Source organism: Aegilops tauschii, chromosome 2 (assembly GCF_002575655.3).
Source record: "Aegilops tauschii subsp. strangulata cultivar AL8/78 chromosome 2, Aet v6.0, whole genome shotgun sequence".
NCBI classification, from domain to species: Eukaryota; Viridiplantae; Streptophyta; class Magnoliopsida; order Poales; family Poaceae; genus Aegilops; species Aegilops tauschii.
In genome coordinates, this window is record NC_053036.3 from 124,180,946 (window position 1) to 124,207,284 (window position 26,339).

Genomic DNA, 26,339 nt, shown 5'->3' on the forward strand with positions numbered 1-26,339 from the left:
ACAAAATAAGAGAGTTTTTTACTATACAAAATCTCATTGATGACATTTCCAACAAAATTTCTGCATTTTCAAACCTTATTTTTGCTGGTACAATTTTAAATTGAGGAAATCTAAGGAGGCTAATAATTAATTTAGGTTACCTCAAATTCATTCTTTTTCTTAGAGATATTGAAAATTTATTTTGTCATTGTGAGTTTATTAATTTTTCTGACACAAAGTCTATTTTTTACATGATCTTGGTTGGTCATTGTACCCGAAATAGGATTATCTTTGTGGCAAAACAAAGACTCATGTGTACAGTTAGTTTTTTCATTAAGAGCAAGAGCGTCCTGTGCGTACGTGTACATCTACACTTTTTCTTCCCGCAAAAAAAATGTACATCTACATTTTTTTGGGGTCGCGCTCATGCAGCTATAGCGGCAGTCTTCATCAGGTACCATGAAGATTGTCTTCGTCAGGGAAGACCCAATCCAATCCACCTCCACGTCTCAACAGCGCAGCGACCGCATGCCACAGCTCCCGCGTCCCGCACCGCCGGCTAGCAGCGCCTGCCGCGCCCTTGCGTCAGGTTGCAAGATGGACGGGTCATCCCGCCGCTCCGCCGTCAAACAAAAACCCGCAAAGCTGCCACAGGGCTGACTGCATCATCACAAACGGGTTCAAGCGGACACGCCGCATTGTCCGGCGGGCGTCGCAACATTCCGCGTATGCTCCGTCCAATGAAAATACAGAGTAACTCGTACTACCAGCCTACTCTCTCTGATCGGGAGAATCCACAAGCAGCTATCAAGCAAACTCCTCGTCACCGATTCAACGATTCAACTTGATTGCATGGAGTTAAACCGTATACAACGCTGGCCGTCGATGTCTTGTCAGGCGTCAGTACATCCCCTGTCCATCCTCAACAGGATCACATACCACTACCAGATTCAGATGGCCACCATGTACGCCTTCGCCGACGCCGGCTCCGCCGCCATCGAGAAGGGCCGCGCGGCTGTGCTCGCACAGTACTGCGCCTTTGCAGGCCAGCTCCTCAAGTGTCTCGGCAACGTGCCGGTGTGGGGTCCTAAACGACCGCAGCGTGCGTGCGCTCTTCTAGTCCTCAGTACGTGCCCAACCGCAAAGTCTGCGGCTGTCCGCGACATGGAAAGAGAGAAGCTGGTGGCGGACTGTGCTGCTGGTACCTGAGTTCCTCTGCTCTGTGTTGTGTTCGTCACCAACAGCACCAGCGTCCAGCACCCCGCCGACCGACGAACCCCGCCATCCGCCGCGTCCGGAGCTGGCCTCCACTCTGGATCTATCGTCCCCATCAACACAAGCCACCGCACCCTCCTGATCGCCAGTCCCGATGTGCAGCCGCCGCCGACATAGTCTACCTCGATCACTGCCCCGGCCCCTCCCTGCCTGCCTCTATGTGGTGTGTTCATCGCCGGCAGCACGAGCACCCTGCCGGCTGCCGACCGTCGAATCCCGCCATCCGCCGCGTCTGGATTGTCCCCTCCTTGCCTCTATGTTATCTTTTCTTTCTTTTTGAGTGGGATTTATCGGGTCTCTCTTGGCTGATTTTATTTAAAGAAGCGATATGGGACTAATAGAAATCGAATCTCATGCTATCATAGTACCGTGCGGCTGGCTACTTCCCCATAGATGGAAGCCGAGGTTGGGAGTTTGATTCACAAGTGGATTGGATTAGTTTTCATTCTTTTTCCGCCCTGACGGTGGCAGGAGCCGGCCATCAGGAATCGTTTTTCCATCTTGACGATGTGGCCGAGGCAGCGTGCGGAACATCAGGTTGAGGCCCAGCCTGTTGGGCGCGTAGCGGCCTTCGGACTAAATTTTCTTAGACGATGGATAAAAATTCCATAAAATTAGTACCACCTCGTTTATATTACGATTTTGTCTATACAAATCGTAAAAGCGTATTATGACATGAGAAGAAAGCGTATTATGACGGTGAACCCGACAAAGTCAATCCGTGCTTTATTATTATTATTATATATTATATATATATATAAATAATATAATAATATAATAATATATTAGGGAGGGATAGATTATATTTATTATATATATATATATATATATATATATATATATATATATATATATATATATATATGGGAAAATGTTTTCGTTGTTAGATCATCTTTTTTTTTTTGAATTATCCTCCTGGCCGATTGAGCTGGCTACGATCCGGTCCAAGCACGAAGAGGGCGCAAAACCGGGCCAGGCCATCATCCTGCCCTACCTTCCTGGGCCTACAGTGGGCGCAAACCCGAGCCAGATCCCGATTAAGTAGAGGCAGCCGCATCGGTACTCCCTTAATAACTTCTTCCCCTTTCCACATTGTCGGCGAACACCCACCACAATCCCCACGCCCGAGGCTTCCTCCCGCGGCGAAACCCTAGCGACCGGAGCGCTCGGCGGCGGCAGCCATGGCGGACGACGACTACAATGAAGTTGACATGGGGTTCGCCTCTCTCTCTCTCTCTCTCTCTCTCTCTCTCTCTCTCTCTCTCTCTCTCTCTCGTGATCACCGTAATCTAGGCTAGGGTTTGGACAGGTAGCGTCTTCGTTAGGACGAACCTGTTCCCTTCGTTTCTTGATAGCATTCGGGTTGCAGAAACTTGATTTTGATGATTGATTTGGCGCTCCGCACGGAAGTAGTGGCGAGAATCAGGCCCTGGGTATGGTTGGTTGGGTTTCGAAAGCGCGCGGTGCTGATTCTGAGTTCGCACTGGTTCTCAAGGGTAATAAGCTCGTGTGTTGTCAATTGGCAGGGCAAATTTTTGTCTTCAAGTTGACTAATATGTGAAATACAAGGCCCTCCGGTGGCCGGAGGACATGGCTGTAGGCTTTGTTCCTCATCTGATTTGGAAATTGTGCCCTGGAATTGCGGGTATACAAATTTTTAAGGTGGAAAATGTTTGAGTTAAAAGATTAGTTGCACATGCTCCATTGAAGTTAGCAGGAGCTGTAAGGTCTTGCTTCTAACTGGGATAAAAATTTCAGCTCGGCCTTGCATTTGTGATTTGGTGGTTAAGAATTTAATGGATTAGTTGGTCAAGTACTCAAGTCTATCTTTTCAGGATGCCACCGTCATCAAGTGACACTATGTGTCTAATTGCTTAAACAAAAATATATGGTCGCTAACTTTAGTAGAATTACCATTTATAGATATTTTTTACTTAACTTACTTTGGGGTCAATCTTGATCCTTCTATTTCTCTTCTCATGCCATTGTACCTATCAGAGTTTATTTCTTTGATTGAATTTTGAGTTACAATTCCTCATTTCTTATGCAGGTACGAGGATGAGCCTCCAGAGGCTGATATTGAGGTGCAGATCCGTCACTATTTTCCTATACTGATGGTATCCTGAAGAGGAAGAGCTTGCAGCTTCATTTAAGTATAACTGATGTATTACTGTTGAATAGGAAGGGGTTGAAGAAGATCCTGAGAACAACGAGGATGCCCCTGATGACGTGGTAGGGGGTGAAGGTGAAGAAAAGGAACAGGAAAAGACTGCCCGTCCACGCAATACAACAAAATATATGACCAAGTATGAGCGGGCACGCATCCTTGGCACACGTGCTTTGCAGATAAGGTATACTTATATCTGAGTACACATTCCTGTTAATGAGTTCATTTAATGAAGTAATCGACCCATTGATTTTTGTAGCATGAATGCCCCAGTTATGGTTGAGCTTGAGGGCGAAACTGATCCTCTTGAGGTAAAGTCGTATAATTTTTTGCTTACATATGCTTTTAATGTTGGCTTCCAGTTAGACGATGGCCTTGGCTGTTTGCTTTCATTCTTTAGTTCCACTTGTCTTGTTGTACTTCTCTTTCTAGAAAAATTCTGATAGTATATTTAGATGGAAATTTACTTTTAAAGTAGAGATTGATTGCCTTGATACTGTGGAATTAGTCGTGTGCCAGGTATAAGGACGGCCATGCTTATTTATGAATCTACTTTATATGGAGCTATATAAACTTATGAATAGGCTTTACAATGAGAAGATTGACATTCTGATGTGGTGATCTAGGAATCTACTTCCTCTGTCCGGAAATAAGTGTTGCTCAAACGGATGTATCTAGATACATCCGTTTGAGCAACACTTGTTTCTGGACGAAGGGAGTACTTTATATTGAACTACTCTGTGCTAACCAATGAATATCCAACATTGTTGGAAATATTTATATTTATGAATTTGATAACGTAGATATGTTTAGTTAAATAATTGATAGTGTATAGTCTCTTAGGATCACGGGGTCAGCAATCCAGACAGTTACTGATGTGTTTTCATTGTTCTACTGAATTATTGGGATTCTTGCTTTGTAATATTGCATCTAATTAGGCACTTATTAGTTTGAAGTTTCAATATGCCAGCACAAGGAAATGTTCTTATGTGCAATTATGGAAATGTTCTTGCTGTATTAGTCTACCTTGTAAGTATGTGTTTTCCTTATAAAGCATAGAGCTAGATATAACAGAAGTTAATAAGCGTTTCTATTTGTCCACTGAATCTGGTTTAGTCATTGTACCTATGTACATGTAGCTACTAGCTAGTTAGGATTCTTATTTACTCCAGTTGTATGAACAGGGATTGTAAATAGTAAACCACTCACACCATTTTATACCAAAAGGATGTCCTTGTTAATCACCTATATGGTTCTACCCCTTTCTCTGAAACCACATTCTACAATATGTGCTCTGTTTTGTCGGAACAAAAAGAATCTGAATAGTTTTAGGTAAGAGCAGAAAAACCATGAAATGGTCGATATTTTGAGAAGTAATAATGCTCTTGCAAAGGGTAAATGAAATGAAATTCGACCTTGTTTGTCAATAGTCCATTACAGACACTACCCGGATGGTTTTTGCTCCCATTTACTGTGGAACATAGTAATACCATCGCTTGACTCATTTCTAGTTATTAAATTGCCTGCTCCGCTGATCTTTGTGTCTTTGTGCATCTTCAGATTGCCATGAAAGAACTGAGAGCACGCAAGATCCCCTTCACGATTAGGCGGTACTTACCTGATGGAAGGTGAGATTGAAAGGGAAAAGCCAATCATCACCTCTCTTTGCTGGCTTATCATGTGCTATAGCCTCACTTTTACTTTGTTTTGAAATAGCTACGAGGACTGGGGAGTTGACGAGCTCATTGTGGAGGACTCGTGGAAGCGTCAGGTTGGCGGGGACTAAAGCTGGTAGACTGTTTGAATGGAAGACTCTGTGCTGCAACAAAACCTTGCCCTAGTAGCTATATGCAATGTTTAGCACTGAACTGCTGTGACAATGTTATGCTATCGTAACATGTGTGGGCTATGTCTGCCCATTGTGTTGTGCTACTACTGTAAACCAATTGCGTGGTTGCGTTAGTTTGCTTGGACCATTGCTGGCATGCAGCTACAAGTTGCGAATGAACACCTATCCTAACCTCTTTTTGTGGGTGTGGTGCAGGACGTTCTGTCGATTATTTAGTGTTCGCATTTCTAGCTCGGTGTAGCATTAGAGATTGTTTCGTAGTAGATGACTTGAATAGATCAACCAGAGTGCTAGGGTTGGATCAGTGGGAAGTTTTTGGGAACAGATAAATACAAGCGCGTCCATTCAAACCTTATATGAACTCTCAAAAGTAATAACCTCATACGATTCTTTGGATAAAATCCAACTTATATATGCTGGGTGTTTGGATAAAATCCTTCTCTCAGCAAAACAATGCAAAGTTTGTTCTCAGGGCTGCACAAAGCATTACTCCAATTTTCCATTTTACAGATCCTTAGCTAATTACTACCAGCATCTCGAATGACCAATGAGGGCGCTGGCACATGCAGTGTGTCCTTCACAGTATGCAGTATGTGCTGCGACTGCCGCCGCGCATCCCTCATCAGAGCAGCGACCTGAACCGGTCGCCCTCGGTCTGGACGCGGTCCCGGGTGATCTCGGCGACGCTCCGGCAGCCGCAGAGCGCCATGGCCAGCTCCAGCTCCCTGTTGAGCATCTCGATCACGTGCTTCGCCCCTGCCTGGCCCCTCGCCGCCAGCCCGTACAGCACCGGCCTCCCCACCATGACTGCCCGCGCACCCAGCGCCAGCGCCTTGAGCACGTCGGTCCCCCGCCGGACTCCGCCGTCCACCAGCACCGGGACCGCCCCCGCCACCGCCTTAACTACCTACACACACACACGAAGCACCGCCTTCAGAACGTGCTTTATGATGCTGCACACACACCCCCCCTTTGAACAAAATGGAAAACGATGGGCATGGTGCGGTGTACCTCTTCGAGGGCGGATATGGTGGCCGGCGCGTAGTCGAGCTGCCGAGCGCCGTGGTTGGACACGATGATGCCGGCTGCCCCGGCCTCCACCGCTTTCCTGGCTGTTTGTTCCCCATGGTTGTTCAGCATTTCATGTATAAAAGATAAAAGATGATCAACAAATTTATCCTCTGAATGACTGTGAAGATGCCGAACAGCGTTTACCGACTTACCGTCCTCGGCGGTCACGATGCCCTTCAGTAGAATGGGCAGGCTAGTTATGGATTTCAGCCACTCCACGTCCTGCACACAGGGTTACCGGAGAGAGAATGTCAGAATTCACGTTCCAACTTCCATTATGCTCCTGAAGGATTGGCTCCTTGTTTTCGGACATCAGTGCAGCAGCAGCAGCCAAGTACTGGAGCAATTCAAGGTTACTGTCTCCCTATATGTAAGGCACGTTCTCTACTGAGAGGCAACCCTGTTCTTGCCAGAGGGCTTTGAATGTATAGCGTGCCTCTAGATGGGTCATGCAGAGTGGCAGAATCGTCCTTGAAATTACTGTTGACTATACTTATGGAGTACTGGCGCACATGCTGTAGGATCTAAAGCTTTAATTTGCATATGGGTGCCAATTTTGCTGTACCTTCCATGATAAAGACGGGTCCAGCGTGTCGCGCGCATACTTCTCAAGCTTCGACCCGTCTGCCTGCAGATGAGAAATATGAGCCTTTCAGAAAGAAAAAATGTCATAAACTATTTTGTTCATCTGTCCAGCACGGACAAAGTATCCTCGAGTAAACATGCTCAAGGTAAGATATTCCATCAAGCAGGCATTGACTCACAGTATCGAGATCATCTATTGGCATCAAACCTTCGAGGTTTGCATTCGCAGGAGCAACCATCCTGCGTGAACAATAAGATCAGCAAACCAAACATAAGAATTCTGTGCCATGGTGTCCGTTTACGACATTCAAAGGCCATATAAATATCTTTTAGGTATGATTTCAGGCATGAGACATTTGTAGGCTTATCAAATTTTAACCTCAGTGAATCGAGTTATATCATATTATTAAGTTGGTATTCTCTAACAAAGAATATTATTAAGATGGTACTAACATAATCACCAGATTCCCTATAAGAGGGTAATTCCCATATGGTTATTTTGGTGGGTTCAAACTATAACATTGCAGATTGATCAGGTATACTTTGAGCTGTTAAAAGTATATGCAAACATTTAAGTTCTAACGCATAAACTCTATCTTTCACCCGTAAAAAAAAACTCTTATCTTTAAATAGAAGCATATTGTCTTGTCATGTGGTTGATGCAAAAAGTAGGTTAGTATATGTAGAAGGAAAATAACATAATGTTGTACAAAATATTTAAAAGAACTTTGAAGATAAAATTGTACTTATTTCTGATATCTGCTTCACGTCGACCGAGCATAGGAGTGTCAACTGTCAAAACAATTGCCTTGAATCCATGACTCTCAGCCCGCCGTACCAATGTTGCTGAAATATCTCTGTTCTTAAACACCTAAAATGTTTTTAATGAAACAAAATCAGAGATCACATTATCACGAAAGGAAATATATTGAGCTTGAAGTCTAGATGTCATACATATAACTGATAAAAACGAATTGCATTACAACTGGAGGCAACTTCCTCGATTTTGCAACTGGCTGAGAAGGATAGCACCTGTACTTGACAAATATGAACATATATAGCAATCGACGGGTGAAATAAAACACGACTGAAAGATCATGAATTGTCAGTTGACACCAACCATTAAGGTATTACATGATGCTGCAGCTCTTGCTGTAGCCACCTCCCCTGAAATTAGCATTGATACAAGAGATGTAGAGATATTACAGAGTTTAAATATCATATTTTGACGTTCTGAAATAAGTTCCGAACTATGAGACCTTCTGGATTTGCCAATTTGTGTGATCCTGTTGGTGCAACAATTATGGGGGAGGGCATGTCATATCCCAATAAGTTTGTCGACATGTCTATATTGCTGACATCTACAAGAACCCGAGGTCGCAACCTGCAGAAATCACATCGAGAAAATCTTCAAGTCCAAACTCTTCAGGTCAATGAAGATTTTACCAGGAAGAGGTAGTATAGGAACAGTACAAAATTCTTCCATATGCTGCAATATTGTCCCTCAATGTGTGTTCATCCTCCGCTCCTCCATTGATATAATCATAGTGCATCTTTGGCAGTGCTTTCTTGGCGAGTTCTTGATACTCGCGAATATTGACTGGTAGATTATTCTCCATTTCTGCTACATATAATGTTTAGAGGTCATTCAGCTGATGCAAATATCTGAATTTTAACCATACATCGGCTCAGATCTTTCTTTACATATGACCAACTGTCCAACTAGATGCATATTTTTCAGTACTTTAGTACCAAACCATTACATCTTTTATACATATACAGAGCTCTAAATTGAAGTCTATATATACGTCCGAAAGAACTATAAAATACAGTACTGGCCACCTTTCAGAGCTGCCCTTTTCCTTTTTAGTAGACAACCTATTGCTTCTGTTCCCTGATCTTTGAGCCAATTTGTTTTTTCTCGAACACGTGTTTTATATTAGAAAAGAACGTGGCCTCGGAGATCCTGGCCGGGCCTGTGCGGCCACGGGCCTGGTATGTTCCTGCTATCGCGTCCGGTCAGCTACCGTCTTCGACGGTGGAGGTGGGGCCCTCCCGCGTGTCGACGGTGCTGCTGCCCTAGTCCCGGCTCCTCTCTTTCTTTGTGCGGACCATGCTTCACGGTGCCGTGGTGAGACGGCGTGGGAAGCTTCGTGACCGGGTTGGCGCAAGGTGAGGGTCTGTTTGGTGGCGAGCTCTGGAGTGCCCGAGGTGGAGGTTGGGATCGGGAGAAATCCCTGTTGGCTTGGCCGACACCGACGCGGTGGCGCTTGTGGTTACCGCCTGACCTTCCTGAAGGGCGTCGGGGCTACCCTTCCTCTCTCCTCACAGCGTACCAGGGGAAACCCTTGGCAGCAGCGTCGTCATCGTTGTGTCCCTTCTTGGAGGTGCTGATTGGTACCGGCGCTTCGGAGGCTCGGAGCTTGGTGGGCGATCTCCGGTGGGTGCAGCGGCCACGAGGCTTCTTCTTTTTTGTCGACGCCGTTGTTGGCATTAGTTTCTCTTGTATTTTCTCTTTCTTTTCTTTTGGGCGTGACTGTGCTGCTTCCGCCCCAGCACCTATCGTTGGATGTATCGGTTGGTTGCTTTGTATACAAAGCGGGGGGAAACTCTTTTTCGGTATTAGAAAAGAACGCCTAGATTGGTGCAAAGTTTACATGCGTAAACCGGGAAAACCAGAAAGAACCAAAAAAACCAACATAAGCCTAAAAGGTTTGAAAGAAGAAGGCCAAAGCCCTACTGCTACCTAGGACTGGAGGCCGAGCGTGCAGAGGCAAGCTCCTTAAGGCCACGGCCCCTGCCATCTTCCATTGGTCGACCTCGGGCAGAATTATTTTTAGCAGATTTTTTTCTTGTTTCGATTCCTATTGACTCGTCAAATCCAAAAAAGGTCTGATTGCTGATTGAAGTTGAATTTATAAGAAATTTATTTTCTTGTAAGATTATGCTATGAAGCATAGAAGAAAATCAGCCTATTGCATTTGAAAAAAGATAGCCAGGCGAGTGAGGCCAAAGTACTAGTGATAAGATGATGCAGCTGTACTAATAAAACATGTTTGTAAACTGAAATATCTGAATCACGCTGCAAATACCATTTATGGAGTAAAGTGCCGTCAGACGAACATTTGCAGTGCCAAACTTGATTTATTCAATTTGGTACAAAAGCTTACTGACAATCTAATCATATAGCTTCTCTAAAGAAGATAATCCGATCACAACGGACACAGCCAAGATGGTTAAAATTCTAATTCTGCAGATTTTATAGAAAGGTACATTTATAGAAGCAATGCAACAAGAGTACAGTTCTGAACTCGAGGTGCAAAATTTGACTTAATATCCATTCAGGTGTAAAAACTTGCCAATAATTGAGCACTACAACTTGTCAACATTTTCTATAATCTAATTCTACTGTTTTTAAGTTAGGAGTTACATAGAGAAAGTTTTACTGCGAGAATGCGTATCATAACTCATTTTTGTTCAGTCTCCTCGAAACAGGATTCAGCCCAGCTTTATATATAAAGCCCAAACGGCCGAACCGATACAAAGTGGTGAGGATTTTTGTTGGGCCTCGGGGTAGATGCAAATTTAAGGGGCAAAACAGTGAGTTTCTACTGTTGGTCACTGACAACTGTAGGGAATCAAAGAGTACAAGGCAGATCGAAATGGCTCCAGATCAAACTATTCAAGTACAAAGTCCTTTGACAGTGTGACTGCATACCTGATGTGAGCCGGCCTATCGATAAAAAGTACTCGTACTCCTCTACTACGTCTCCAAAAATGGATAGGCTGAGCTACGGCTTAGCACCAGTTCACACAAACATTCGACACTTGAAACCACAAAACACATTCAAAAGTTCACTACCAACTACCCCGGCGCACAAAATACACATCCACATTCAAATCAAGGCTGGGCTAATCGAGATGATCAAGGAGGACGCACGTCTCCGGGACTACAAAGCTTTTGTTCATGCCAGTGGTAACCACCGAGGAGCCTTATGAGGCCCAAGGTCGAACACTTGACCTGCTGCTGCCTGGAACAGCATAAGGTTGTCCTACTGAGCTTAAAGATAAGACCCCGGGCCTGGCGAGACCAGGGACAGATTGAGAAGAAAACAGCGGGCATATAATCGCCACTGAATCTCCGGCGCAACTTCAATCATTTCACTGCACCTCACAGTCGGGGATCATTCAAGATCCACAGTAACACGGCGGTCTCATCTGCCAGGCCCCCCACGGGGTCTCGCAGAGCAGCCGGTCAGCCGGAGATCGACAGCAAATCGAGCGAGAGCGGGGGCCGTACGAGACAGCGAACTGAAGGAGGGGATCGTGCGTGGAGCAGCAGGCAAGCACCATACCTGTAGTAGAGATTGAGGACTCTAGGGGAGGATGGGCAGCTATCGGAGATGTCGGGAGGATGAAATCGCGAAGGGGGGACTGATTGCTATGCTAGCTGCTGGCTGGGAACGGAAGGATAGTGGATGATCGACTGAGTGAGTGTGATGATGTCAGAAACCAGTTAAGGACAAGGAGAGGATGATGTTGTTGGCCCTACACCGATGAGAACAAAATTTGCAGTCACGCTCGTGCAAATTTCATCTTCTTTCTCTAACACATTATAGACGCAAACGCCCGTAAATACACGCATACATTCACCCCTATGAATGCGCATCATCAGAAATCTTGAAATAAATCCAGAATAACTGCAAGCATCAGGACTTGAACTCTGGTGGGTAGGGGACACTGTCCACCTAACCATTTTCAGGATTGCATTGGCGCAATAGGTGGTATTCATGTGACTGTTGAAGTGTCGAGGTCCGCACCATAAGGTAGAAAGCACTGCACAAGTCAGAATGTTCTTGATGTGATTGACTTCGATTTGAAGTTCATCTATGTGTTAGCTGGGTGGGAAGGATCATCCCATGATGCTAACATCCTAACTAACATCATGACTCGACCTGATGGCATCAATATCCCTGATGGCAAGTTCTACCTGGAGATGCTGACTATGCATGTCGGCCTGGTGTTTTTCCACCCTTCAGGAAAATCAGTTACCATCTGAACGAGTTCTCTTCTAGAAAATATCCTATGACGCCAAAGGAACTGTTTAATCCCAGATACTCTAGCCTTAGAATGATGGTTGAGAGGGCATTCGGAGCTCTGAAGAATAGGTTTAAGATTCTGGATCAGAAGTCATTCCACCCTTACCCTACCCAATTTAAGCTTTGTCGGTGTACTAAAGTTTGGGTCTTTTAGTAGCCCAGAATTGTGCACAGGCAGTAGTAGCTTTCCAGACGGCAGGGCTTGTCGGGGGGCAGCTGAGAAAAAGCACAAGACAAGTTGATAAAGTCATAAAGAAGACATCCAAGCAGGTGGTCGAAAAGTACTAAGGAGAGTACAGAAGAGCAAGGCTGGAGTTGCTGGCAAGCAAATAAAGACCTGGCAAGCTCTGTGCCGGCAAGATCCCACTACCTTGCCAGCGCTCCACCTTAGCGACCAGCTTGTCACTTGTGAAGTAGGTGTTGAGCAGACAGGCAGTTAGGTGAGCTCTGTCTGGGCACGTGTCAGCTCTCCGCCGAAGATACAACTTTAATGACACCCGTCCCAGGAGCGTGTCAAGATAATACGAGGTAGTTGGGCGAACGACACAGAAGGAGAGACGATCCTTGCCGGGGAGCTTCACCGGCGTGACACATCACGACGCATTTAATGCATTTGTCCTAACCCGTCAGAGTTAGGTATTTGGCACCGTAGCCACTATTTGCCTTATGTAAAGACCATTTTGCCACTGTGACCCCTTTCCCTACAAAAGGAGGCCCATGGCTACCTTTACAAAGGTCGGAACTTTGCTCATTTACACGCGTAGCTGCACTTCCCACGCAATCTTGCCGGCAAGTTGCGCTCCTTGTATTTGAGCTTCATACACTCAATACAACAAAACATGAGTAGGGTTTTACGCTTCACAGCGGCCTGAACCTGGGTAAATCTCTGTGTTGATTGCCAGATCTACTCTTTGTGCACGTTGATCTCCCTAGTCGAACCGCAAAGGGGCCTTTGCCGGTCCCATAGATTGTCGTGCGCACGACATCTTCGGCGCGCCAGGCAGGGGGATCGCTTGTGCCTGATTTAGCAGTCAGCACGTCGCCATGGCTCCCAAGAAGAAGGGCGCCACGGCGACCGGTCTGTCTATGTCCAAGCTACTGATGCCAACGCAGACATGCGATGGCGTAGGTGGTGACGGAGGAGGCGGAGGCCGTGAGCAACTTCCTCGACGTTCTGGCGATCCAAGCCAGGCGAGCAGTATCATCTGGAGCGGGAACAACAACAACAACCCGCACGCCACCAGGTCAAGGAAGGAGCCGTGCTGCCTACGGGCGGCGTGGCGAACTCCAAGGACGATGCAGTGCCATCCAAGACACCAACACCGGCGCACACGCCGCAACCATCTCAGGTCACGCGCGACGAGCAGCACCACGACATCGGCGGTTCCGGGCGGCCTCACTGCAAAGCCGCTGTACATCATTCTCAAGATGTACATGGCCAACATGCGCGCCGGCATGCCGGTGAAAACAGGCCACGACTACACGATCGAGATGGAGCTCCTTCTAACTCTATTAGAAGCAAGTACACCTCTCGTTCTTTGCACCGTTCCCTCCCAGCTACGCTAAAAGAAGCCCTAGCGCGTGCACAGTTGCTTTTAGATTTTCCTCCTGCTGCGAAGAAGATGGAGGAGTGGAGAGCTACTATCCAGAGTCTCATTGGCTTTGCCAACAGTGGCAGACCGCAGTAGGCGGGACCCACGCAGCAGTAGCCCACCGCGCCGGTGCGTGCTGCCGGCGAAAATACTGGAGGCTGTATGGACACGGTGCAGCCTCCCCCACGACGACAGCAGCGGCAGAGTTAGTGGTTCGACACCCATGATGATGTATCCATGGCGTCGTTTGATCCGCAAGCTCACCGCGACCAGTGGCAAGTTCTTCAAGAAGGGCGCAGAGAAAACGCTCGCACCACCATCGAGCGGCGCCGGGAAGCGCGCCGTCAGTACGACGAATGTGCGGGGCCCACTGTAGATGAGCGTGCGCTAGGGTACCTTGGGGGCCTACCTTATGAGGTGGGCTGCCCAACGTTTACTCGTGAGCTGCGGCAAGTCTAGTGGCCCAATTCCCGGAACTTCAAACCAGAAGTGCTGGAGAAATACAACGGCAAGACTCATCCATTAGAGTTCCTAAGCATCTACACCATTGCGGTGCAGGCTGTCGAGGACGTGACGATAAGATACTAGCCAACTACTTGTCACGAACGTAATGCCTGCATACATGATCATTTCTATGAATAACATCATAACTATGTGTTTTTCTATCAATTGCCCAATAGTAGTTTGTCTACCCACCGTATGTTATTTATTCAAGAGAGAAGCCTCTAGTGAAAACTATGGCCCCCGGGTCTACTTTTATCATATTACAAAAACCAAAAACACTTTGCTACAATTTTACTCTTTTTATTTTGCATTGGAATTTATCTATCTAACACTGCCAGATATGATCCTTGCAAGTAACGAGTTCAAGGGGATTGACAACCCTCTTGCCCGTGTTGGGTGCAAGTATTTGCTCTTGTGTGTGCAGGTACTGTTCACTACGATTTGCGTGGTCCTCCTATTGGCTTGATAACCTTGGTTCTCACTAGAGAAATACTTATCAACTACTATATTGCTTCACCCTTCCTCTTCGGGGGAAATCTCAACGCAGCTCACAAGTAGCAGCCTCCACACGCCCTCACCACATGCCCAGGGGGCACGTGGGTTCCACAGGCACCCCCTCGGCAGCCTCTTTTGCCCGGTATTATTTATTTAATGTGAAACTTCCAAATATAATTTTCCCATTTTTTGATATTTTTTTCTTACCTGAACACATACCTATTCTTTTTCAGGGCTCTAGAGCCTTCTGGAATTTATTTTCAATGAAGTATTCCAGAGTCGTTGCCTGTATAACACTTGTTTCCACTTCAACAGGGTTACCTGCAATATAATGGTTAAGTATTTGAACATTCTTCTCTCTCGGTTTGGTCCCCTCGGCGTCGTTGATCTTGATAGGTTTAGACCGGTAAACATCTTCGAAAATGAAACGATCATTCTCATTTGGATACAAGCTTAACTACAAAATATCTAAAATGGTACTTGTGTAAGAGAACTTTATCACCAATTTTGAATTCACGTTTCTGAGTTTTCCTGCTATGCCACATTTTAACCTTTTCTTTAAACATCTTAGCATTCTCATAAGCTTCCTTCATCGATTCATCTAAAACACTCATGTCAAGCAACCTTTTCTCACCAGAAAGTTTAAAGTCATAATTAAGTTGCTTAACAACCCAATAAGATTTATATTCTAACTCAATAGGTAAATGACAGGCTTTACTACAAACCATTTTATACGGTGACATTCCCATATGATTCTTATATGCAGTCATATAAGCCTAGAGTGCACCATCTAATTTCTTAGACCAATCCTTCCTCAATCTATTGACTATTTTTATTTTGCAAAATTATTTTGATCTCTCTATTAGATAATTTGAAAATCCCCCCAAAACTATAAAACAACAACTGGACTTTGGCACTAGATTAATATGTTAGTCTGAAGAAATTTATGATGTGGGTCGCTTAGAAACTAAAGACGACCTCGAGGCATGCCGCATGTCAAATTGACCTCTAGTTTTTGCAATAGTTTCTTGCATATGACCTAGATATATACTCAAGAAATTAAATAAGATTTATCCATCAATGTCTAGACATTTTTAATAACCATGTAGTTCAAATTTGAATTATATCTAGTAAATAACTAGAAATCTACTAAATGCCCTAAAAATATGAAATTGATCCAAAAAAGTCCCAAATTTTCTCTGGAACTTGCAATGGTGTATATTGAACATAGAAAAAGTCTCAAGAATAAATAATGAAAAAATAAGTTGCCTACAAACCTCGCACTTTCCTTTCGAAACTTGGATTCTTACACGAAGATGGTTCAGTTTCTAAGCAAAGTGCATCACAAATTTTCTATAACTCTCTCAGATTTTTACCACGCCCTCTTGGGGTCATACCATGACACCATGCCAAGTTCCACCCTTTTCAAACTTTATTTCCACCTTTCTAAAAGAAAAAAACAATTTACCTACATTAAATACCCAAAAATTCATTTAATGCACTAAAGATAGAAATTAAACCCAAAAGGTGCCAAAATTTACATGCAACTTCAAATGGTGTATATACAGTGTAGAAAAATTGGACTCTAAAACCCTAAGATCTTAAAAACATGCAAAAAATACAAGTGGCGGCCCCAGGAAATACCCGCCATTAGTAATTATTAGCAGTGGTGGGACGACGACGTTGCCTACCACTAACAAGAATTAACAGCGTTGGGTGCTTCTTGGCACCTGCCAATGGGAAGCCATGCCTACTTATCCCCTATCGTGCGGGGACTTAGCCAAAATTTCTCAAAAGTCTCACGCCCCCTCTACTCCCCAATCAGTCGAGTTGGCGCCACCGTTGTCGAGCCCCTGTCATCCTCGCCATCGCCCCGCCGCCTCGCTTTCTCGACCCTCGCCCCCACCGCCTGAGCCCACTCATCTCCTCGCAGTGACCGCACGCGTCGGCCTGACCGCGAGCGCTCGGCCATATCCTCCCACATGTCCTGAGCTAGGGCACCTCATTCGGTCGGTGGTGAGATCCTTCTCTCCATTCTATGATCTTACACATCACAATTGATGTGTGATACGCCTCCAACGTATCTATAATTTTTTATTGTTCCATGCTGTTATATTATCATTCTTGGATGTTTTACAATCATTTTATAAAAACTTTATATCATTTTTTTGAGACTAACCTATTGACATAGTGCCCGGTGCCAGTTGTTGTTTTTTGCTTATTTTTTACTTCACATAATATCATTACCAAATGGTGTCCAAACGCAGCGAAACTTTTTGGAGATTTTTTTGGACCAGAAGACAATATGGGAGCCAATGAAGCACCAGAGGGGAGGCCCGTGGGGCCCTGATGACCCACAAGTATAGGGGATCAATCGTATTCCTTTCGATAAGTAAGAGTGTCAAACCCAACAAGGAGCAGAAGGAAATGACAAGTGGTTTTTATCAAGGTAATGTCTGCAAGCGCTGAAATTGTAAGTAACCGATAAATAGGTAGCAGGATAATTTGTAATGAGCACGTAACGGTAACAGCAAATAATATGCAGCAAGATAGCCCAATCCTTTTGTGGCAAAGGACATGCCAAAACGGTTTCTTATAATAAGCAAAGTGTTCTTGAGGGCACACGGGAATTTCATCTAGTCACTTTCACCATGTTGGCTTGATTTGTGTTCACTACTTTGATAATTTGATATGTGGGTGGATCGGTGCTTAGGCGCTGTTCTTACTCGAACAAACCTCCTGCTTATGATTAACCCCCTCGCAAGCATCCGCAACTAAGAGAAAAGTATTAAGATAGAAACTAACCATAGCATTAAACTTTTGGATCCAAATCGGTCCCTTACGAAGTAGCGCATAAACTAGGGTTTAAGCTTCCGTCACTCTAGCAACCCATCATCTAATAACTACTCCACAATGCATTCCCTTAGGCCCAAATATGGTGAAGTGTCATGTAGTCGATGTTCACATGACACCACTAAGGGAATCACAACATACATATTATCAAAATATCGAACACATATCAAGTTCACATGATTACTTGCAACATGATTTCTCCCGTGACCTCAAGAACAAAAGCAACTACTGACAAGTGATAAACATGTTCATGATCAGAGGGTTATTAAATAGCATAATGGATCTGAACATATAATCTTCCACCAAATAAACCATATAGTGATCAACTACAAGATGTAATCAACACTACTAGTCACCCAGAGGTACCAATCTGAGGTTCCGGTACAAAGTTTGAACACAGGAGATGAACTAGGGTTTGAGAGGAGATGGTGCTGGTGAAGATGTTGATGAAGATTGGCCTCCCCAAGATGAGAGGGTTGTTGGTGATGAGGATGACGATGATTTCCCCCGCCGAGAGGGAAGTCCCCCCGGCGGAATCGCTCCGCCGGAGGGCAAAAGTGCTCCTGCCCAAGTTCTGCCTCGAGACGGCGGCGCTCCATCCCGAAAGTCCTCCTCTTATTTTTTTCTAGGTCAAAATGACTTATATACCAGAAGATGGGCACCAGAGGTGGGCCGAGGAGGGCACAACCCACCAGGGCGCGCCTGGGCTCCCTGGCGCGCCCAGGTGGGTTGTGCCCACCTGGTATGCCCCCTCTGGTAGTTATTCGCTCCAATAATTCTTATTTATTTCATACAAATTCCTGGTGAAGTTTCAGCTCATTTGGAGTTGTGCAGAATAGGTAGCCAGGCGTAGCATTTTCTGGTCCAGATTTTCAGCTGCCGGAATTCTCCCTCTTTGTGTGAACCTTGCATATTATGAGAGAAAAAACATTATAAATAACAGTAGGTAAACATGATGCAAAATGGACGTATCAGGCCCACAAGACACCAGGGCACGCCAGAGGCCCCTAGCGTGCCCTGATGGGTTGTGGGGCCCATGGGGGTCTCATCCACCACCTCTCAACTCTATAAATACCCAAATATTCCAGAAACCCTAGGGGAGTCGATGAAATACAATTCCAGCCGCCACAAGTTCCAGAACCACGAGATCCAATCTAGAGTCCTATTTCGGCACTCCGCCGGAGGGGAGCACGATCACAGAGGGGTTTATCATCCTCATTGGTGCTCCTTCGATGATGCGTGAGTAGTTCACCATAGACCTACGGGTCCGTAGGCAGTAGCTAGATGGATTCTTCTCTCTTTTTGATTCTCAATACAATGTTCTCCTCGTTGTTCTTGGAGATCTATTTGATGTAATGACTTTTTGCGGTGTGTTTGTTGGGATCCGATGAAGTTCGAGTTTATGATCAGATCTATGTCCATGAATATTATTTGAGTTTTATTTGATCTCGTATATGCATGATTATTTATAGCCTCATATTTCTTCTCCGAATCTTTGGTTTAGTTAGGCCAACTAGATCGATTTTTCTTGCAATGGGAAGAGGTGCTTTGTGATGGGTTCGATTTTGCGGTGTCCTCACCCAGTGACAGAAGGGGTAGCGAGGCACGTATGTATCGTTGCTATTAAGGATAAAAAGATGGGGTCTATTCCTACATGAATATATCTTGTCTACATCATGTCATCGTTCTTATTGCATTACTCCGTTTCTCCATGAACTCAATACACTAGATGCATGCTGGATAGCGGTCGATGTGTGGAGTAATAGTAGTAGATGCAGGCAGGAGTCAGCCTACTAATCTTGGACGTGATGCCTATATACATGATCATTGCCTTGGATATCGTCATAATTATTTGTTCTTCTATCAATTGCCCAACAGTAATTTGTTTACCCACCGTATGCTATTTTCTCGAGAGAAGCCACTAGTGAAATCTAGGGCCCTGGTTCTATCTTTTATCATATTGTTTTCAGATCTATATTTAAAGAAAAAACAAAATACCTTGCTGCACTTTTTCTTTACTTATTTTATTTTGTGTTCTTGCTAGATCTATTTATCCAATCTCATATAATTTAATCTATCTTTTTACCATGGAGGGATTGACAACCCCTCTTAAGCGTTGGGTTGCAAGTATTTGTTCTTTGTGTGCAGGTACCGTTTACATAGTGTTGCTTGGTTCTCCTACTAGATTGATAAACTTGGTTTCGTAACTGAGGGAAATACCTACTGTAGCTGTATGATGTCTACTACGCAACCTTCTTCTTGTAGACGTTGTTGGGCCTCCAAGTGCAGAGGTTTGTAGGACAGTAGCAAATTCCCCTCAAGTGGGTGACCTAAGGTTTATCAATCCGTGGGAGGCGTAGGATGAAGATGGTATCTCTCAAGCAACCCTGCAACCAAATAACAAAGAGTCTCTTGTGTCCCCAACACACCCAATACAATGGTAAATTGTATAGGTGCACTAGTTCGGCGAAGAGATGGTGATACAAGTGCAATATGGATGGTAGATAATGGTTTTTGTAATCTGAAAATATAAAAACAGCAAGGTAACTAAAGATAAAAGTGAGCGTAAACGGTATTGCAATGCTAGGAAACAAAGCCTAGGGTTCATACTTTCACTAGTGCAAGTTCTCTCAACAATAATAACATAATTGGATCATATAACTATCCCTCAACATGCAACAAAGAGTCACTCCAAAGTCACTAATAGCGGAGAACAGACGAAGAGATTATGGTAGGGTACGAAACCACCTCAAAGTTATTCTTTCCAATCAATCTGTTGGGCTGTTCCTATAAGTGTCACAAACAGCCCTAGATTTCGTACTAGAATAACACCTTAAGATACAAATCAACCAAAACCCTAATGTCACCTAGATACTCCAATGCCACCTCAAGTATCCGTGGGTATGATTATACGATATGCATCACACAATCTCAGATTCATCTATTCAACCAACACATAGGACCTCAAAGAGTGCCCCAAAGTTTCTACCAGAGAATCACGACGAAAACGTGTGCCAACCCCTATGCATAGGTTCATGGGCGGAACCCGCAAGTTGATCACCAAAACATACATCAAGTGAATCACGTGATATCCCATTGTCACCACAGATACGCACGTCAAGACATACATCAAGTGTTCTCAAATCTTTAAAGACTCAATCCGATAAGATAACTTCAAAAGGGGAAACTCAATCCATTACAAGAGAGTAGAGGGGGAGAAACATAAGATCCAACTATAATAGCAAAGCTCGCGATACATCAAGATCATGCCAAATCAAGAACACGAGAGAGAGAGAGAGATCAAACACATAGCTACTGGTACATACCCTCAGCCCCGAGGGTGAACTACTCCCTCCTCATCATGAAGAGCGTCGGGATGATGAAGATGGCCACCGGTGAGGGTTCCCCCCTCCGGCAGGGTGCCGGAACGGGCTCCCGAGAGGTTTTTGGTGGCTATAGAGGCTTGCAGCGGCGGAACTCCCGATCTATTCTGTTCCCCGAAGGTTTTAGGGTATATGGATATATATATAGGTGAAAGAAGTACGTCAGGGGAGCCACGAGGGGCCCACGAGGGTGGAGGGCGCGCCCAGGGGGGTGGGCGCGCCCTCCTGCCTCGTGCCTTCCTCGCTGCTTTCTTGACGTGGACTCCAAGTCTCCCGGGTTGCTTTCTATCGGGGGGATGGACCCCGGGCAGGCAACGGAACCCGGATCCTCTTCAAAAATAACGGGGCTGGCACCGCCCCTCAATACCGGCGCGCGCTTGGCCGGGTCGCTCGACCCGACCAAGCCCCGCAAGCCGGCCAGACTAGCTGACTCGGCAAGACGCGTCGACTCGGCCTCAAGAACTGGCGCAAGACAGCCGAACCCGGCACGGCCAAAGCATCCTTAACAAGCCAGCGCCACCCATGGCGTGCAGCGCAAACCAGCCGCGGGTCAACTCCCGTCCCATCCAGGCCGTATGATGGGGACGAAACTTCAATCAACGATGACCGAGGCAACAGTGCCCCGCCCATGCCTCTGGTCAGCAGGAACGAGGCAACAATGCCCCTCACCTACCCGCTAACCGGGGCCGGCGTGGCTACAGTGCCCCCGCCCTCACCGCTGACGAGAGCAAGCGGCAACCTGACGGAGAGCACTGTACGCGACTTGACTCGGCCAGTGCCCTCGAGCCTCCTCCTCTCTTTAGACATCCCTTGGCATCTGCCGTGCGCCCACCACGACAGTTGGCACCCACCGTGGGGCAGCTCGAGGAGCTGGCCGGGAGCATGCTTCAGACGGGGCCCTTCTCCTACGCCGACGAGTCCGTCGCGCAGGCGGACGACGTCGTCGGCGCGCTTGCCGCCTCCTTCGCCGTGCTGTGCATCTCCGATGCGTCCGCGGTCGACGAGTACCCTAGCGAGGTGCTCAGCTACTCCGACTCCCCCCTCTCCCTCGGCGGCGGCGTTTTCGCCGGGGCAATGGACGTCCTTGTGGAGGTCTTCGTCACCGGCGATGGCGTCTCCTCCTCGTCGAGCAAGACGAGGAAGGCTGCCGAAGCCAGGGCCGCAGCGGATCGGATCGAGCCGTCCGATCCATTGCGCGCCGCGATGCAGATCCTCCGCATCCCCATCGGCACCGACGTCGACGCCACCAACGTCGCTGAGGCCCGAACCCAGCTCGAGGAAAGGCGCCAGCAGATGCTGGACCTATCTGAGACGCTCGCTGGCACTCAGCGTCGCCTGGACGCCGCTCAGCTGGAGCGCGACGCCACCTACAGATTCACGCCCGCCACGGCCGAGCCAAGCCGAGTCGCCGATGTGCGTGCCCGGGGAGGAGCGATCGGCCGGGCCCTCGGCGCCGTCCCAACCATCTACGAGACCCCAGCGAAGAACATGCGCGCTGCCCAGGCAGCCGCAGTCGGCCTGGACCAGCTCGCGGGTGAGGAGCTGAAAGAGCGCATCGGGCGGATGCGTGAACTCCTCCATGCCGCCAACACCCAGCAGGACCGCCTCAACCAGCTCGCCAAGCCGGCGGGATCCGGCTCCGCCCGCCTCGGCGGGCCCGGCGAACTTCTGCACACCGCTTCCTCGCCACCCGGCGAGGCGCACTCCGGCCGAGCCCAGACTCGGTGCTACCCGACCGCTACAGCCGCCGGCGGATTAGGCGATGAGCCCGTCCCAGAGACTCAGCGCGGACCCGGCCAGCATGGCTGGCGTCCGGCTCCAACCGACCCGCCCCCCCGTGGCCTGGCCGCAAGTCGACTCGGCCCGCGCGCCATCGACGACGCCGACGCTCGCCACCGCCTCGATCAGCTCACTCGCTCCCTGGAGGTGGAGGAGAGCGGCGCTATCGGGCCGGCGTGCTTCGGCCCGCGCATCCGGGAGAAGCCCTTCCCCAAAGGATTCATGCTCCCCCGCGACACCCCCAAGTACAACGAGACGGTGAAGCCAGAAGACTGGCTCACCGACTACACCACGGCCATTGGCATCACCGGTGCCAATCATCGTCTCGCCGTGTGCCACGCACCGCTCATGCTCCAAGGGTTGGCCCGCACGTGGTTGAACAGCCTGCCGATGGGCAGCATCAACACGTGGGTGGACTTCGAGGAAGCCTTCGTCCGCAACTTCACGGGGACCTACAAGCGACCCGGACGCCCTAGCCAGCGCGCCATGTGCGTGCAAGGGCCTACAGAGACCGGTCGCGAGTACCTCGCACACTGGACCGAGCTCCGGAACAGCTGCGATGGCGTCCATGAAGTCCAGGTGATCCAGTACTTCGTCAGCGGGTGCCGAGACGGCACCCTCCTCAAGCACAAGCTCCTACGCTCTGAGCCGGCCACCATGGCCGCGCTCATGATGACGGTGGACAAGTACGCCAACGCCGACTCCACCATGAAGATCCAGGTGGCGCTGGATGAAGCCGGCAAGGCGAAGCCGGTTCCCCTCCGAAGCCGGCCGGCGAAAGCAGCCGGCAACAACATCACCAGAACAACAAGCGCAAGGCCGACCAACCGGCGCCGCGTCACGACAACCGGCTCGTCGCAGCCACCGAGCCCGCGGCGGACCTGGCGGCGAAGCGCCGGCAAACCGGCAAGATGGCATGGCAATCCGCCATGAGCTTCGAACAGATGCTCGACGCCCCCTGCAAGCACCACAGCGGCGCAAGACCCTCCACGCAGACGCTTCGGCAGTGCGCCATCACCAAGCGCATCATGAGGGGCGACGTCCCGCCTCCTCCGGCTCCGGCTCCAGGCGCGGGATAGCCGCCTCCGCCTCCAGCTGGCGGCGCGATGCGCGACGACGCCTACCCGGACCAGAGCGCGGCCTACGTTGTCTTCACCAGCCTCGGCGATGACAAGCGCAGCGAGTGCCTCCTTCAGCAGGAGGTGAACACCGTCGTCCCGGCCAAGCCGGAGTTCATGCATTGGGCGGATCGCCCGATCACCTGGACCCGGGAGGATCACCCGGCAGTCATGCCGAGTCCGGGTGGTTACGCCCTCGTCCTCAACCCCACCATCGTCGCGCGGCGCACATGCAAGTTCTCCCGAGTCCTCATCGACGGCGGCAGCAGCATCAACATCCTCTACCGTGACACGATGACCAAGCTCGGCCTCAAGGCCGAGGACCTGGAGCCAACCCGAACGATCTTCCACGGCATCGTGCCCGGCCTCTCCTGCTCCCCCATTGGCCGGGTCCGGCTAGATGTCCTGTTCGGTGATAGCAGCCACTTCCGGCGCGAACCGATCTGGTTCGAGGTGGTGGACCTGTCCAGCGCGTATCACGCGTTACTGGGCCGGCCCGCGCTCGCCAAGTTCATGGCGGTTCCCCACTACGCGTACCTGAAGATGAAGATGCCGGGTCCCAAGGGCCTCATCACCATCACCGGCGATTACTGCAAGTCCCTGAAGTGCGCCCGAGACGGCGCCAAGTTGGCCGAGTCGCTGGTCATTGCCGAGGAGCGGCGCCAGCTCGACCAGATCGTCGCCCTGGTAGGCGAGGCCTCCGCCGCGTCGATCCCGACCCCGGACCCGACCGACGAGGCCGCCTTCAAGCCCTCCAAGGAGACCAAGAAAGTGAAGCTCAACCTAGAAGACCCCAGCTGCAGCAAGTACGTTGTCGTAGGCGCCCGCCTCGATAGCAAATAGGAAGGCGAGCTCATCGACTTCCTCCGTGAGAATTGGGATATCTTCGCATGGACCCCCAAGGACATGCCGGGTATCCCGAGGAAGTACGCCGAGCACAAACTTCACGTCCGCAAGGACGCCAAGCCTGTCCGTCAACCCCTACGACGATTTTCCGAAGAGAAGAGAAGAACCATTGGTGAAGAGGTCGCCAAGCTTTTGGCGGCCGGCTTCATAATGGAAGTGTTTCACCCCGAGTGGCTGGCCAATCCAGTCCTCGTCCTGAAGAAGAACAAGACCTGGTGCATGTGTATCGACTACACTAGCCTCAACAAAGCCTGTCCCAAGGATCCGTTCGCCCTCCCGCGGATCGACCAAGTCATCGACTCGACCGCCGGGTGTGAGCTCCTGTCCTTCCTGGACGCTTACTCCGGCTACCACTAGATCAAGCTGGACCCGGCCGACGCCCTGAAGACGTCCTTCATCACGCCCTTTGGGGCGTATTGCTACATCACCATGTCGTTCGGCTTGAAGAACGCCGGCGCCACCTTCCAGCACTGCATGCAGAAATGCCTGCTGCCGCAACTCGGCCGCAATATCCACATATACGTGGACGGCATCATGGTGAAGACCAAGCAGCACCTCACGCTCCTCGACGATTTGAAGGAAACCTTCGCCAACCTCCGCGAATACAAGGTCAAGCTTAACCCGGAAAAATGCGTCTTCGGCGTCCCGGCCGGAAAGCTACTCGGCTTCCTCGTCTCGGAACGCGACATTGAGGCGAACCTGGAGAAGATCAAGGCCATCGAGCGCATGCGCAAGCCGGCTCGGCTGCGCGATGTCCAGAAGTTCACCGGATGCTTGGCCTCGGTCAGCCGGTTTCTAAGCCGGCTGGGCGAGAGGGCGCTACCCCTGTACCAGCTGATGAAGAAGACGAGCCCGTTCGAATGGAACGGCAAGGCAGACGAGGCCTTCCAAGACCTCAAGCGCATGCTCTCCACCGCACCAGTCCTAGCCGCGCCGACCGACAAGGAGCCGCTGTTGCTCTACATAGCCGCGACCTCGCGGGCGGTCAGCACGGTGCTGGTGGTCGAGCGAGCAGAGAAGGGCAAGATCCAAGCCGTCCAGCGCCCAGTCTACTACCTGAGCGAGGTGCTCTCCATCTCCAAGCAGAACTACCCGCACTACCAGAAGATGTGTTACGGCGTGTACTTCACCGCCAAGAAGCTGAAGCAGTATTTCCAAGAGCACATTGTCACCATGGTCAGCACGACGCCTATCGAAGAAATCATCGGGTGCCGGGATGCCTCTGGCCGGGTCGCCAAGTGGGCGATCCAGCTAGCCGGCCACACCATCCTCTACGAGCCCCGCACCACGAAAGTCTCAAGCCCTGGCCTACTTCCTCATCGACTGGACCGAGACCCAGTACTTGCCACCGCCTCCCGACTCGACGCATTGGCGCATGCACTTCGACGGGTCCAAGATGCGACTCGGCTTGGGGGCCAGCATCGTACTGTCATCCCCGAAGGGCGACCGGCTCCGCTATGCGCTCCAGATCCACTTCGCCGCATCCAACAACGTCGCCGAGTACGAAGCTCTTGTGCACGGCCTCCGGCTTGCCAAGGAACTCGGCATCCGGCGCATCCTGTGCTACGGCGACTCGGACCTGGTGGTGCAGCAATGCTCCGGCGAATGGGACGCCCGCGACTCCAACATGGCAAGCTACCGCTTCCTCGTCCAGAAGCTGTCCGGATCCTTCGAGGGCCGCGAG

At 48.8% G+C, this 26,339-nt stretch overlaps 2 protein-coding genes across 3 annotated transcripts; one reads left to right on the top strand and one right to left on the bottom strand.

Annotated features, from left to right (window-relative positions):
- Window positions 1-2,298: 2,298 nt before the first annotated feature.
- Window positions 2,299-5,397, top strand: LOC109744616 (DNA-directed RNA polymerases II, IV and V subunit 6A). The gene is made up of 6 exons (XM_020303769.4): window positions 2,299-2,470; window positions 3,305-3,338; window positions 3,436-3,605; window positions 3,681-3,732; window positions 4,982-5,049; window positions 5,138-5,397. The coding sequence occupies exons 1-6, from the start codon at window positions 2,436-2,438 to the stop codon at window positions 5,205-5,207; spliced, it is 429 nt and encodes a 142-aa protein (XP_020159358.1). The 5' UTR covers window positions 2,299-2,435; the 3' UTR covers window positions 5,208-5,397.
- A 244-nt stretch (window positions 5,398-5,641) lies between these two features.
- On the bottom strand, window positions 5,642-11,439 carry LOC109744615 (peroxisomal (S)-2-hydroxy-acid oxidase GLO4). Of its 2 annotated transcripts, none has more exons than XM_020303766.4 (11): window positions 11,282-11,439; window positions 8,400-8,547; window positions 8,186-8,310; window positions 8,047-8,093; window positions 7,881-7,958; window positions 7,673-7,797; window positions 7,106-7,166; window positions 6,907-6,969; window positions 6,494-6,563; window positions 6,282-6,382; window positions 5,642-6,177 (listed from the first exon to the last, which is right to left on the bottom strand). In XM_020303766.4, exons 2-11 carry the CDS (start codon window positions 8,543-8,545, stop codon window positions 5,893-5,895), a joined length of 1,101 nt encoding a protein of 366 aa, XP_020159355.1. In that variant the 5' UTR covers window positions 8,546-8,547; window positions 11,282-11,439; the 3' UTR covers window positions 5,642-5,892. The 2 variants fall into 2 exon arrangements, with proteins under 2 accessions (XP_020159355.1, XP_020159357.1); XM_020303768.4 differs by having other exon boundaries at window positions 8,400-8,550; window positions 11,282-11,411.
- Window positions 11,440-26,339: the final 14,900 nt, after the last annotated feature.